Below are 15,925 nucleotides of genomic sequence, written 5' to 3' on the forward strand. Positions count from 1 at the left end.
ATGAGGCCATTTTGGGGGACCAGGTTTTACCCATGGCCCAAATATTGTTCCCTGATGGTGATGGCATCTACCAAGATGATTTGGCACCCTGTCAGGATTCAAAAACGGTGAAATCATGGTTTGAGGAGCATGACCAGGAGCTATCACACATCCCCTGGGTCCCACAATCACCAGATCTGAACATCATTGATCCATTGTAGTCTGAGTTAGAAAAGTGTGTTCGGTCTCATTGCCCTCCACCAGCATCTCTTAAGGAACTGGAGCATGTTTTGGAGGAACAATGTACAAAATTCCACACACCACGATTCAGGAGCTGTATACGTCCATTCCACGTCGGATCCAAGCTGTTCGCAAAAGGAGGCCCCACACCATACTTGATATGATTTTCACACTTTTGCAAACGTTTTAGATTTTTTTTTGTCCAACCCCTATATATATATATGGCCGGATCTAAGATTTTCTGACGGAGAGTGCACCAGTAATTACCAGTGCAGTTGAATTGAATTTGAATTTTTAAATGCCTTTAGGCATGTGTGGTATGAATGAGGAATTGTCCTGGGAATGCTCAGTGTCTGTTCTCGGGATTCGAGTTACGACTTTCCGAATGTTAAGCCAACGCTTTGTATCGCTAAAATTTTCAGTATATAATTAGCTTGCTGCTGTAGAACGGAAATATGACGGCAGAAAGTTTCGAAAGTGTTGCTGTTTTCACTGCTAATTTCTCATTTTAGATAGTGTATATTTACAACAAAAGAGGGTGCATATGCACCGGTGCATCTCCCTAATTTCGGCCTTGTATTTCTCTCTCTCTGTATATATATATATATATATATATATATATATATATATATATATATATATATATATATATATATATATTAAAGCCATTCCAGGTCAAATCAACACAATTTGAGAAAATTTACCTTATCATAAAATTTTGCACAGGGGTACTATTCATATAGGCCAAGAAAAATACCAAATTTCAACTTTATATATCGACCGGTATTGAAGATAGGGCTATGTAAATTTTGAAAAAATAAAAAAAAATTGCCCCAAAAAGCATGTTTAATGTATTTTGAAATTGGAATTGCAGCTTTCCTAATTGAGCTAGCGAGCTAGTTGAGGTATCATTTTACAGCATTTTTAATGCCCTTTCCTGTAGTATACAACAGCATATAGGCTAATACAAATTTTTATTTTCAAAATCAAAATCAAAATTTTGCTTCAAAATTTTTCAAAAAGTACATATTTTAAAATTTTGAAATTAATTCCATGAATAGATAGTATTGTTGTAAAGCACCTGGCAAATATGAATTTGGGATGATAATGGGTTCATTGTTAAAAAAATGTAAAACTAACACTATAGTTCTCATTGTACCTAGCTGAAAGATACACGAATGTTTTTTTTTTTTTCTTTAACTTGTTGGAATAAATCTGAACACTAACATGAAGAGTACAGTAATGGATCTAAAACATATCATACCGACTTGTAATCTGCTGGCTATACTTATTACCTCATACTTTAAAAACTAACTTACAGCAAGTTAAAGTGCTGATATATAATAATAATAATAATAATAATAATAATAATAATAATAATAATAATAATAATAATAATAATAATACAAGTTTCACAATTAAAAAATGTTACTGTAAATAAACGTGGTTTGTAAAAAGTATACATATAGCACTAGTACAACAGCAGGATTGGCTGGTTTAAACCTAGTGTGTGTTATATATATATATATATATATATATATATATATATAAAATACAATTGGTGTAAAAAAACAGTGCAGAAATGCCACAAATCGTGATCACAAATGCCACTTGAATTTCATAGTGACGTTTTCACGTATGTCGGATCATCTGTGTTAGTTGAATCTAATATTCCCCTTCTTATTAAGGAGTTCCGATGAGCCCACAAAATTTCTCCCAGGTGGAAACCAAGTACTGGTTCAGATGCCACTTCAAGTAATATATCCAATCCTTCATAACCTCGCTGTTACATAAGGAGTTAAACCCAAACCAGGGTGTCTACTGATACTGGAAATACGTAAATTATACTGGAATTTGATTTTGATGCTGGAAATACTGGAATCTTGATCCACATGCTGGAAAAATCATGAAATTTAATTTGTCAACAATACATTTTTGTAATTGTTTTAATAGTCTTAGAAACAATTTTATATTCATTGAGATTGTAAATTTTTCCAAAGCAGGAGTTGTATACATTTTATAATTAGGCATTTAAAGCAATGCATTGAATGGAGGGCTGTGAGGGGAGTTGGGAGCCCCTTTAAAAATGTTAAAAAAATCATTGTATTTAAAAAATATCAAGGTTTATTAACTAAATTTATTAAAAATAAAATATTCTTTTGGTGGTAAAACCATTACAAACCTGAAATAATCAAGAGTGTGATTATTCCTAAAGAACTTTTTAAAAAAAAAAAAAGAATAGAAAAAATCATTGTATTAGATACAGGAATTTTGCTAATAGTTATACTGAATATAATGGAAATATACTGGAATTTTGAAAATGAAACTCAGTAGTCACCCTGTAAACAAACCAAACAGATCGAAGCAGCTTTAGCGGGTAGGCATGAGTTCATTGCCAAGCAACAGGTAGCTCTCCTTAATTATACAAAAGAAAATCTTAAAGAATTGGAATTTGCTGTCATCTGTGATTTTTCTGAAAATTACAGCACAGCGCTACAAGATGAAGCGCAGAACTACCACTGGACAAGCTAACAGGTCACAATCCATCCTTTTGTTTCATATTTTAAACAGGAAAACGAAGTTGAACATGTTAAATATTTACACTCATGCTCAAAAATTAAGGATAATTGCAGATTGTGGTATTACACAACGTGGCACTACACAAAACTGGCGCTAATAGCATAGGCACATAGTGAACACAACATACGAACAAACGAAACATATCGGTACCACGGTATTGATGATATCCACGGTATTGGTGATAAGTTGAGAAACACATGTGCTACACAACGCCATTGTTTTCTGCGCATGTACCCCGACATTAATATGGGATATGATCACCATGCACACGTACACAGGCCACACAACGGGTTGGCATACTCTGGATCAGGTGGTCGAGCAGCTGCTGGGGTATAGCCTCCCATTCTTGTACCAGTGCCTGTCGGAGTTCCTGAAGTGTCCTAGGGGTTTGAAGATGTGCAGCGATATGTCGACCGAGAGCATCCCATACATGCTCGATGTGGTTTAGGTCTGGAGAACAGGCAGGCCGCTCCTTTCGCCTGATATCTTCTGTTTCACGGTACTCCTCCACGATGGCAGCTCGGTGGGGCCGCGCGTTATCATCCATCAGGAGGAAGGTGGGACCCACTGCACCCCTGAAAAGGCGAACATACTGATGCAAAATGACGTCCCAATACACCTGACCTGTTACAGTTCCTCTCTCAAAGACATGCAGGGGTGTACGTGAACCAATCATAATCCCACCCCACACCATCAAACCACTACCTCCATACAGGTCCCTTTCAAGGACATTATGGGGTTGGTATCTGGTTCCTGGTTCACGCCAGATGATAACCCGGCGAGAATCACTGTTCAGACTATACCTGGACTCGTCCGTGAACATAACCTGGGACCACTGTTCCATTGACCATGTACTGTGTTCTTGACACCAGGCTTTACGGGCTCTCCTGTGAACAGGGGTCAGTGGAATGCACCTTGCAGGTCTCCGGGCGAATAAACCGGGCTGATGTTCTATAGATGTCTGTAGTCGATGATCTGAATCCTGTAACTCCCGGTAGAAGAAGTTATGTTCTCCTTGAAAGTGATGTATGCCGAACAAATGTGGCTTTTTCAAATTCCAAGTGATAAACATATCCTATTACTTGTTGAGAAAGTTGATATCCTATTACTTGAAAAAGTTTTACTATGAAATCATCTGTAGTCTTTCTTCAGATTAGTGTTCATTTTTATTTTCACAGAAGTGTAAAACTTAGTATTCTCGTGTTATTAGCCTGTGTAACGAGTATTCTTAAAAAAATAAGTATTAGTTTCGATTTTTTTAAACAATGAACCCATTATCATCCCAAATTCATCTTTTGCCAGGTGCTTTACAACAATACTATCTATTCATGGAATTAATTTCAAAATTTTAGAATATGTGCTTTTTGAAAAGTTTTGAAGTAAAATTTTGATTTTGATTTTTAAAATAAAAATTTGTATTAGCCTATACGTTGTTGTATACCATGGGCAAGGGCATGGAAAATGCTGTAAAATGACATTTCAATCAGCTTGCTAGCTCAATAGGAGACTGCAATTCCAATTTCAAAATACATTGAACATGCCATTTTGGGCATTCTTTCCAAACTTTACATGCCCTTATCTTCAATACCGGTCAATATATATAAAGTTGAGATTTGGTATTTTTCTTAAGTCTATCTAGAGGGCATTTATGTACCAAATTTCATTAAAATCTGAGATGGTGAGGTTAAGTCACTGTGTTGAATTGATATGGAGTGACTCTGTATATATATAAAAGCCGGTTTCACCGTTCATTTATTGTTAAGATCAATAATGCATATCCTTCAGCACTGTATATATAAAATGTTCGAGACGTCTCCCCCACGTTGAGATCATTAACACCTACAGTTTTCTATGCACGAACAGGCCAGATCCGTGATTTCCTAATGCACGTTAAATGGGATTCCACCATTGTTGTGGTAGTATATATTCATTTACGAACATCACTTCATTTCATATATATATGTTCCTCTGATGTAATATCTTATAGTATGAACAATGACACGTTGATAGATTTTATGTGCTTATTGGAGAATTATTTTTTTAAAAAGGAAAAATGAATTAAATTTTATAGTGCTTGTTAGAACATCATTTTTATTTATTAATTTTGTAATATGAGACGACTGGATGCCAATAATAAAATGTTACATATTAATAGATGGAGGAAACACCCGATTTTCTCTTACACCATATCCTCAATAGGTACGAATTCTGCAAAGTTTACGGAGAAAGAAGAAAAAAAGGGAAAAAAGGATAGGGTTGGAGAATGATAGGATAGGAGAGATAGCTTATTGGCATTTTAGATCGCGACGGTTCAGTCTCACACTTTTTCCTTAAATTCGAGTGAAATATTAAGGTTCCTTTATTTTTAAACGTGTAATGAAGTATGCAATTTACAGTTTTCTCGTAAAATATCTGTGTAGAATGTTAGTTCACTTATGTAACTTTATTTATTTATTTATTTATGTGTCGTATTGACGAGATTGATGTGATTTCATTTTCTTACAGAGTGTTATTAAAATTGTGCCCAGTGTTTAAGTCCAGCATTCACAATGCAGACGGGAAAATCAAATACCAGTGACACCAGCACCAATTTGGAGAATTTGGGCAAAGTGTACGGCAACCCAATGCCATTTCCAGCTGTTCGTTATCCGTATGAGAATCTCATGTTTCGACCTCAGGGCCATGATTCAAGCAATCTTCATCGAGAAATCGCCCAATTCACTTATTGGAGGAGCACATTTATGTCTTGTGCCACTCACAAATGTATGATGTACAGTCAGTGTGGAAATGTTCCCCGTCCTCCGACCTGTATGTGCACTGCCCCGTGCTGTAGACCACAACCGTACATGACCCCAGTTACAAACATGACATCACCATATGTATCTTCAAATGAAGTGTCTTCCACCACGAAAAATGTTGAATCCACAACAGTTAGTAACCCATGGTCTTCGGATTGTCCTCCAAAGTACGATAGTGGATTTATTAATGATATGTCTGCCCCAGTAAACTACACTTCTGTTAACATGCAGTTTCCTGAAAATTTGGCAAAAGAGACAGCGACGAAAGACACCTCTAAATCAGCCTGGGAAATGGAAAGTGATAAAACGAAGTCTACAGACTTCACGGGGCAATTATGTAACACTGATCCTTGTCCTGAGTCCAAAGACGTGCACTTAGATTCTAGTATTTTCCATTCTCTTCATCAAATTGATCCGAACACTGGAAATTACACTTCCCTCATACCGTCAGCAAATTTGGAAACGAAGGCAATACAATGTGATATGAGGTAAGTTGATTGTATTATTGCAGCTTTTCTCAGATCGTTTCATTACACGTCGTTTGGCTTCTGAAATATGTAGATGGCCAACGTTTAGCTTATATATGCTTCACTTTGAAGTGTTTAAATAATTCCACTTTATTATTGAGTGGCATTAACTGAAATAAATGCGAAAAATGAATTTCGTTGTTTGTAATTTATAGCCTCATCTCATAGTTGTAGTTCGTATTACAGGTTGAGTATTTTCCATCCAAAATGCTTGGCAATATTTTAATTTTTTTATTATAAAAATAATAGGATATGGTGTCAAGTTTTTTTTTTTTTTTTAATAAGAAAAAGAATTGAAGCTTGATAATTTCATCATGGAATTGAACTTGGGAAGCACTGATCATTGCCCTTCACTGTACAGCATCGAAATTAAATTCAAGGATAGCCAAGAGAGAGAGAAAAACAACAATATTTTCTTTTTTATATAGATTTTTGTTAATGAAATATTATAGATCAATGCTAGAATTTAGTGAAACTTTCTTGACTAGTTCTAAACTGTGATCTGGGTACATAGTTTAAAATTCAAAATATCACCTTGTCCCCATAAGTTCCATTCTTGTTTAAGTCATTATCCTCACAATATTTCGATTGTGTCTGGAATCATCCTCAAGTGCGGATGTAATGCTAGCCGGAATCTATTTCTTTTGATTACATTATTTTATTATTTCAAAACTTGTAAATAGAAAAATCGGTAGCAAGCGTTCCGCGGTACACTTGTATAAATTCCGTTCACCACTCCTGAGTTTTTTGTGCAGACAAACTGTTGCCTTAGCTTCTTAAGTGTTTACCCCGCTGTTGTTGCTTGAACCTGTTTACGGACTTGCTAAGTAATTGAATAAATGTAATTTACCCTTTGTGTATTCAGAGCGCTGAAAGTGTTAAGTGAGTAACTTTTATGTTTGAAACTACGTTTGTGCAGTTATGATTTAAAAAAAAACCTAGACTGCCTTCCAGAGTCTAAGTCCAAAAAGTCGAACTTAGATCCCTACTTCCCTTGGATTTACATGCGCATTCTCTAAAAGAAATAGACCATCTGGACATTCGCTCCAAATAAATATATAATTGACATGTAAAGAACAATCATAAAATATGACAAAAAAGAAGATAAAAGTGAAGAGAACTGGCATATGACTTGATGCAAGATCAAAGCCTGTAGAAAGTACACCGTTAACAGAATGGTAACAGATGCAAACGGAAGAGTCTAATAGCCGTACTCTCTTGGTGTGGTTGAGCTCCCTCGTGGCTAAGCGGTTAGCGTACGCGCCTTCGGCGTGGGAGACCCGGGTTCGATTCCCGGCGACAGCTCAGGTGGTTCGGATTCCACGTTAATCAGTAGGTCCACGTCTCATATAGCCTCGCTGCTGAACGGGACGCTAAACTAAAATCAACTCAACTCCCTTGGTGTGGTGGATAACGTAACGAACTCCCTCCTGTTCAAATGTTTATTGTAATATGAATTCGAATCCTCTCTACATAAGCTAGAACGTTCATGTTTGAATGCAAGAAATTTATAAACATATCAGAGCTATGTATTATAGTACAATAGGGCACACATATATATTAAACAAAAATCACAGCATATGTTAAACAAAAATCACAGCTCCTTCCCCTCTTGTCTCTAACTTTACTCTGGCATGGGAAACCCACGTTCGATTCCCAGTGAGAATTCATGTGGTTCGGATTCCACGTTAAACAATATATTCAGCTCTTACATGACCTCGGTGTTGCAAGAGACGCTAAACCCCCAACACAGCACAGTTTAGTGTTTCATCTTGAACATAAAGCATTATGGAAAGATGTTTATCGTACAAACTAATTCTTTAGTATTTCATGCAAGCAGGGGCGTCAGGTCAGGCGGGCAATTCCCTTCTCCCTGAGTTTGAGATGTATGTTTTAATCAATAGTATAATTGTATACTAATGAAAAATGTGGAACTTTATGTATATCGCTGTCTTTCTCTCAGGCCTGAAATGACGCTAGTGCGAGCAAAATAAATCACTGTGAAAGAAAATAAATGATCGCTAAATTATATCAATACTAACAGAAATATCCATTGTGCGTACGGTAAAAAAATAAAGTGTAATAAATATTTGAAATTTGAATATTCTAGAAATTCTCCTCCTTTGCCCCTTCACTAATAAAAAGGGAGAAAATAGAACAGGTGACTAGTTTTCAATACTTGGGTAGTATTATTAGTAATGGTATGAAATGTGAACGTGAAATAAAAGCAAAATAGGAAAGAAAGAAACCTTGAGGAGGAAGAAAATACTATTTTGTGGGACCTTGAATAAAGAGTTGACAAAAAGGCTCAAAATGCTTCGGGTGGAGTATTATATTGTATGGGTCAGAAACATGGACATTACGCAAAAATGATGAGAAACGTCTGAAAGCTTTTAAAATGTGGGTGTGGAGAAGAATGGAGAGAACTAGCTGGGTCGAGCGGAAAACGAATGAGAGGGTGTTAGAAGTGGTAGGGAAGAAAAGAACTATTTTAGATATTATTAAGAGGAAGAGAAACTGGTTGGGACATTAAGAAGGAACTGTATCATGATGGACGTGCTAGAGGGTATGGTGGCAGGAAAGAAAGGGAAGGGGCGAAGGAGACTACAATTAATGGACGGTATCAAAACAGAAAATCGTACATGAAGACGAAGAGGTTAACGGAAGACCGTAGAGCATGGAAACTTCTCAGTTGCGACAAGTTACCTGCCAATAATGGCTGAATACCTATGATGATGATGATTTCCCCTTCAGATTTAGAATTTTCAAAAAGGCTGGATGACGTACATTTAATGAACAGATTGTGTTCCGAAGAGCACACCTCCAACTTAAGCAGTTCCTAATATTGGGCACTTTCCGAATAAATAATTTTTTAAATTTATATTTTAGAAATGCTTCCTTTTTTTTTTCCGTAGAAGAACAATTTCTGAAAACTCTGAAACATGCATTTCCGTACTTTTAATTAAGAGGTTATGTACCGAATTTTACATCTGCAACTTGGGCCTCCTTAGGTCATTTTCTAAAGAAAGAAAGAAAATTTGGATATTATAGAAATTATATCATTTTCACTTTTAGGAACTTTTTTTTTTTATTAATAGAAACACTGAAGTACATATTTTCTTATTTTTGATTAAGTGTTTTACTGAATTTTGACACCTTCATTTTAAACAGATTCATACATTTGGCACTTTCAAAATATAGAAGTTAGAACGTTGGAATGATTCTCCTTAGGAGCAGATTCTTTTGAATCGGTGAAACATTTTTCCTTATTTTTTAATTAAGAGTTGAAATGTCAAATTCTACACCTCCAGCTAAAAAGTCTTCGCATTTTCCATGTGGATAGGGGCCGCGGTGACACAGTAGTAGAACGTTCACCTCTGGTGCATGGTGTCCTTGGTTCGATCCCAGCTTGCGCCAAGTGAGCTTTGTGATGGACAAACACCATGTGCTTGGATTTTCTCGGGGTTCTCCCGTTTCCTTCCATTTTCTTCATTTCTCATCATCACCGTCTCCTTGAGCGTAGTCGGCATAAACGTGGGACGTAAAACTTAAAGATTTCATTTTTATTTTTTTCCCATATGGATAAAAGTTTATGATACCTATTTCACCTTATCGTCTCCAACCACATCACTTTTAACAAATCATTATCCATTATAGACAACCGGCATACATTATACATCGTATTCCTCTCCCAGCTAATTTTCTGTCATTGCACTCCAAGTTAAATGCAATACAAACCAATTAACCTGCAAACCATAATACTACAAAGTTAAAAATAAATGTTAGATTTGCATGTCTTCACGTTATCATATAAAATGATCCAAATAATATCAATCTGTAACATAAGAATATTAACCACAATCTTCATACATTTTTCTTCTTGCCATCATAACAATTTAAAATACTAAAATTAAAGTTCAAATATTAAATTAGGGATCTTCGTATGTCCTTAAAAAGAAGAAAATAATGAAAAAAGTAAATAATAATAATAATAAAATCACAAAAATCTATAATAAACTTGCAAAAGAAATCAAATGAAAAGCTTAAAATATAGTCCAAGTGGGCTTTGTGTGACCTGCGCCATATTGTTACAAAATCATATATATTTTATTTGGGAACTTACCTTAATATTATTTACAGACCTTAATCCCATACAGAAAGGGGGGAGAGGAGTCATTATGAAGCTTAATAGAAAGATACGCCACATTGCATCAAAATCGAATCATTTTTGTAAAAGACAGCCGAGGAATTTTCTTTATTTAAATAAGGAAACTTCAAAATTTAGGAGTATTTTTACTCCCTTTTACTAGCTTATCCTTGACCGATTTCAACCGCAACCAATGGGAAAGATAGGAATATCGTAAAGAAACTATAGCTACACTATTATTTATCGAAATCAGCTTTTTACGCTGGCCACTGTGCTTTCTGTGCACTTGGTCCGGCGTTCGGTTACCGGTGAGAGAACAAAAAAAAAAAAAAAATTACAATCATTCAGTTTCATTGATTATCCGCCTTGCTTTTTTGCAATTGTGGGACCTTATTAATTTTTTTTCATTCATCAAAATCGAGTAAATTTACGTGGTTTATACTACAAAATTGTTTTTTTATGTATATGTGAAAACCTCCAGCATGGACGAAGTTCTACTGCAACCTCAAACAATATGATTATTTTGAAAGATTGGACAAGTCATGTAATACTTTCATTACAATTGAATAAGTTTCAGGGGAGTCGTTGTTGAATAGATAGACTGACTGGTAAACAGATAGACCGAGAGAGAAACACAAATGCCAGTTCGAGTCAAATGATAGCTCACTAAATTTTTTGTAGTTTCAGTTGTAAGTTCATTTTTCCATAGTTTGTTACTGGAAGAAACATCTAGAACGGCTTTCTTTTTGGTTGTATTATACTTGTTTCCTGATTTATTTTTTATTTATTTTATTTAGTCTTATTTTAGATGGCGAAGTTAAAACTAACCATGTCTTGGTTTCCACTTAAACATGCAGTATGGAATACATAAAAGATCTGTATGATCAGAAGAACCGCCCCAAAGATATTGCGATCGAAGAAGAGGTGGATGATAATGAAAAAGGACCCAGTATATTGAAAAGTGAAGTAGTACAAGCAATCAAAGACATGCGAAGGTGAAAGGCCACTAGAGAAGACGACGTACCAGTAGATTTGCTCAAGGAATTAGGAGTCAATGCAATGAAAGTGCTGACCTCGCTTATTAACAAGATCTACCTGAGTGGAGAATGGCCAAAGGATTTTCTTGATACAATGATTGCATTGCCCAAGAAAAATCAAACAAAAAAGTGCAGCGTTCACAGAACCATTAGCCTGATTCCCCACTCTGGAAAGATCATTGCACTCATACTGAACAGGCGGCTGGAAAGCAAGATAGATGAGAGGTTAGAAGAAGATCAATTTGGATTCCGGAAAGGAAAAGGCACCAGAGATGCTATTGGATTGATGAGAATTATATCAGAAAAAAATCTTGATGTAAAGGAAGAGTTGTGTTTGTGCTTCATCGACTGGCGAAAAGCTTTCGACCGAGTCAACTGGAGAGATCGACGACTCATTCAAAACCTGTACATAGGACAACGAGTGAAGATGCGCTTAAATAAAGGAGAAACCAATAGTGTGGAGATTGGAAGAGGAGTCAGACAAGAATGTAGTTTGTCGCCCCCAATTATTCAACATTTACAGTGAATGTTTAATGAACGAAGCATTAATGGGAACTGGAGACTTCAAGATTGGAGGGCAGATCATTAACAAGATCAGGTATGCAGATGATACGGTTATAAAAGCTAAATCCGAAGGAGAACTACAGGAGATGATTGACAAAATAGTTGACACTGGAAAACTATATGGAATGGAAATTAACATCTAAAAGTCGAAAGTCATGAGAATATCCCGTGGAAACACGTCTTTACGAATCAGAGTAGAAGAAAGAGAACTTGAAGAGGTCGATAATTTCAAGTATCTGGGAAGTATTTTGACGAGAGACGCTTAATGCACCAAAGAGATCAGGTCAAGAATTGCCATAACTAAAGAAGCATTCAACAGGAAAAGATCACTCTTAACTAGCAGGCTCAATATTGGACTTAAGAAGTTGGTCAAGTCCTATATATGGAGCATTGGACTGGTTCAGAGACTTGGACATTACAGAAGTTAGAGAAGGAATATTTGAAGAGCTTCGAAATGTGGTGTTGAAGAAAGATGGAGAAGACAAAATGGGCAGAGAGAGCAACAAACGAAGATGTTTTAAAACTGATAGGAGAGAAGAGGACACTTCGTAGAAAGGCCAATTGGATTGAACACATCTTGAGAAGAAATTGTCTTCTTCACACCACCATAGAAGGAAAGATGGAAGGGAAGCGATGAATAGGAAGAAGAACACAGCCGATCGACGATTTGAAAGATAGGAAAAAATATTGGAAGTTAAAAGAGGAAGCTGAAGATCGACAAAAGTGGAAGAAACATTTCCAGAAAAAAAAAAAAAATAGTCCCAGGACCTGCCGAAAGGCAGAATACCTAATAATAATAATAATAATAATAATAATAATAATAATAATAATAATAATCTGGATATAATATTACAAGTATTTATAGAATAATAATTGGAATGACGCAACTCTACAGATACTTAATTATTGTACATAATCCAATATGAATAAAATATGAATTTTTGTGCATTGTAGTAAATAATAATAATAATAATAATAATAATAATAATAAATTACACTCACAATCACACACATACATATCACATACAGAGATAGATTACTACAAATAAACATATTCAGTGAAATTTAGAGAATAAAAGAACCAATCAATGGGAAGAACAGAAATCAGCATTTTTGTCAGACATTAGTAAGCTTAGAATGACTCATGGAGGACCTGCGCAACCGACTTCGTAAATAGATGGATTGAAATTGTCGTGTGTTGAGTGGAAGTTGCATGCACGGATACTGGATGCAAAGAACGCATTAGAGTAATGTTTCGACAGGCGTAGCTGATCTTGTATTATGGATGTGGTGAGCATTTAATGGTAGCAATCAGTGAAATAAGTAGGAAGGTTGTTGAAAGCGCAAAGTCTTAAAGAGAAGCCTGAATCTATGCAAATAATATCTACCGGCAAATTTCAGAAGGTCTAACTTTCAGGTCCATAGCTTTCTGTAGTATGGACTTAAATGATTTGATCGTTTAATATTATAAACAGACATTTTGGATACTTTGTAAACAATACATTAAGTCTTCATTTAAGTCTGATAGAGCTACATCACAATATTAGAGATTTTACTAGTAGTAACTTTGTTTTAGTGGGTAGAAATTTATTTAGCCTAATGAGGGAATACAAAGACCAGAATGCTTTTTTACATACAGTGTTAATTTGAGGTTTCACGCAAGAAATTGATCTATTACTTTCCCGAGATTTGTAACAATTTCAGAAAACGGAATAATTGTTCCATTTCGTCAACAATTTGACGAAGGGTCGTGTCTCAAAATCTCACTTCTTCAGACATAAAGAAAGAAATTAATTACGTAGACAGAAAAATGGTTCAATATGTAATAACTCGTCAGCTATTCCACATAATAATTATCTGGAATTATTGATCAATTATTGCATATTTAACTTTTTTGTCCTCTGTGGAATTATATTCCTTTCTTTGTATCTGAAAAAGTGAGATTTTGAAGTACGACCCTTCGTCAAATTGTTGACGATTTGTCGGCACTGCTGGTATATTTGAATGGTGCATGTGTATAAGTCGTTTCGAGGAGACACAAATGCACTTCGTGGATTTGTGACTAAACCATTTTCATTTGACCACAAGTAAATGTGGTGCAAATCATCACTCATTTGTTGAATTGAACTATCCAGATTTTCGGGTTGACTTGAGATATAGGTTTGAAAATCATTTGCGTACAGATGGTACTTAGAGTATTGTAAGATAGAAGGTGGCTAGAAGAGAACACACAGAATAGGCTAGGACCAAGGACGCTTCCTTGAGGGGAAGAGGAAGTATCGGATACGGTAACAAATTGCAGCCTTTTTGAATCCATTTCACAGCACCATCAGAGAAGTTAAATTTCGTCCCCAATTTATGGAAGAGGACTTTTATGTGTAATTGATTGAAAAGCTTTAGAGAAATCTAATAGGGCAAGAATAGTTACCTGCTTTTTGTCCATTGTTAGTCTAATGTCGTCAGTAATATAAGTAAGAGCTATTGCAGTACTATGATACTTTCAGAAGCATGATTGAAATGGATCGAAAAATTTGGTTGGTTCATTAGATGGGTTCGAATTTGATCGCTAATGAAACGTTATAACAAAAGGCGCAATAACGTGTAGGGCTTAACAAAGGTGCGTGATAATTTTGAGAGTTGTAATTTAAATAAAATGCATGATTTAAATAATAGACTATGGGTATAGCGATTGGAAATGTAGGTGAAGCTTAGGAAAGCAAGTTAATTTATAAGCAGTATAGTAACTGTTCTAAAATTAACAGTTTTATTAAAGCCGATATTGTTTTATGTTTCTCCCTGATATTATTGCAAAATATTAGAGAATTGACCAAATGTGAAAATGAACACGGAATCCAATAACCAGAATTATGCTCTCTTAATTGCGTTTTTTTCACGGTATGAGCGCAAAGCAAAGACGAAAGAATATCTACGTGTGAACTAACGTCATACTTTAGAAGGTGGTCAATTACTCAGGGTTCCCACGCCCCTGGAAAATCCTGGAAAACCCTGGAAATTGAAATTATCCTGGAATGTCCTGAAATATCCTTGAATTTCTTTGCAGTCCTGGAAAAATCCTGGAAAAGTGAAAGTTTTTCAATTTTCTAACTAGTTGCAATTACATGCAATAGAATGCGAACGAAAGCAGTCCTGAGAAATAAAAATTGCGAGACCTAGGACATTTCCCTCTTAGTGCCGCATTCTAAGGCGGCTGAGTAAACGGAAACGCAAAGTATACACCATGTTCGGTGTAATACATTTCCGCTCTGTGGAGAGATGTGTTCATTAGAGATTCCTGTGATTAGTGTATTGATTTAAAAACATTACTGTTTTGCTTCTCGTATCATGTTTTTGACCTTTTTGTGTAGTCGAAGTAACAACTAAGCAACGTCACATCTTAATCTGCAGTGACATTGTACAAAAGCGAGAGTACATTAGACTGAACATTGTGTATACTATGTGTTTACGGTTCCTCAACAGCTCGTGTAAACTGCTCAAAAGCGTGCTACCGCCTTCAGAGCAATATCCATTACGAAGGAAGGAAGGAAAGAGAAATGTCCTGTTAGTTCACTGGCGATCTTCGTTTGATAGATTGTGCTTTGTTCATGTGGTTGAATAATAGCGATACTTTTCTTGTTATTTTACTTAACGATTAGACAAAAAAAATGCCTCAAGGTAAATCCACGTTCAGTGAAACTTGGCTGAAGAAAAAAGAATATAAAGAGTGGCTGACTGTGGGTCCGGACAAGTACAGTGCAAAATGTGTGCTTTGCTCAAAAGTGTATGATGTTTGCAACATGGGAGAGGCTGCCATTCGAAGTCATGCAGCGGGAAAGAAACATTTGGCTTTGACAAACAACCGAAACGGCATAGTGCAGAATTTTTTTTCAGCCGAAAACTACTGTAGGTAATGAACGGAAAGAAGTTAGTAAAGCCAATTTGCCATCCACCAGTGCATCACCAACCATTTAGGTGACACGCAACTATTGTTTGCAAGCTGAAGTACTTTGGGCAATGAAAGTTGTGACATCGCATTACTCGTACAATTCTTGTCAA

General features: G+C 35.8%; 1 protein-coding gene across 4 annotated transcripts in view; it reads left to right on the forward strand.

Moving 5' to 3' along the window:
* Positions 1–15,925, forward strand: part of LOC145671103 (uncharacterized) — a 73,945-nt gene that overhangs the window by 32,161 nt on the left and 25,859 nt on the right. For all 4 annotated transcript variants that reach the window (XM_081739871.1, XM_081739872.1, XM_081739873.1 and 1 more), the window contains one exon: positions 5,305–6,085. In XM_081739871.1, coding sequence (XP_081595997.1) covers positions 5,349–6,085 — 737 coding nt within the window. In that variant the 5' untranslated portion in view covers positions 5,305–5,348. The remainder of the gene's footprint in view (positions 1–5,304; positions 6,086–15,925) is intronic.

This window comes from Thermobia domestica, chromosome 15 (genome assembly GCF_964235325.1).
Source record: "Thermobia domestica chromosome 15, izTheDome1.hap1.1, whole genome shotgun sequence".
NCBI lineage: Eukaryota > Metazoa > Arthropoda > Insecta > Zygentoma > Lepismatidae > Thermobia > Thermobia domestica.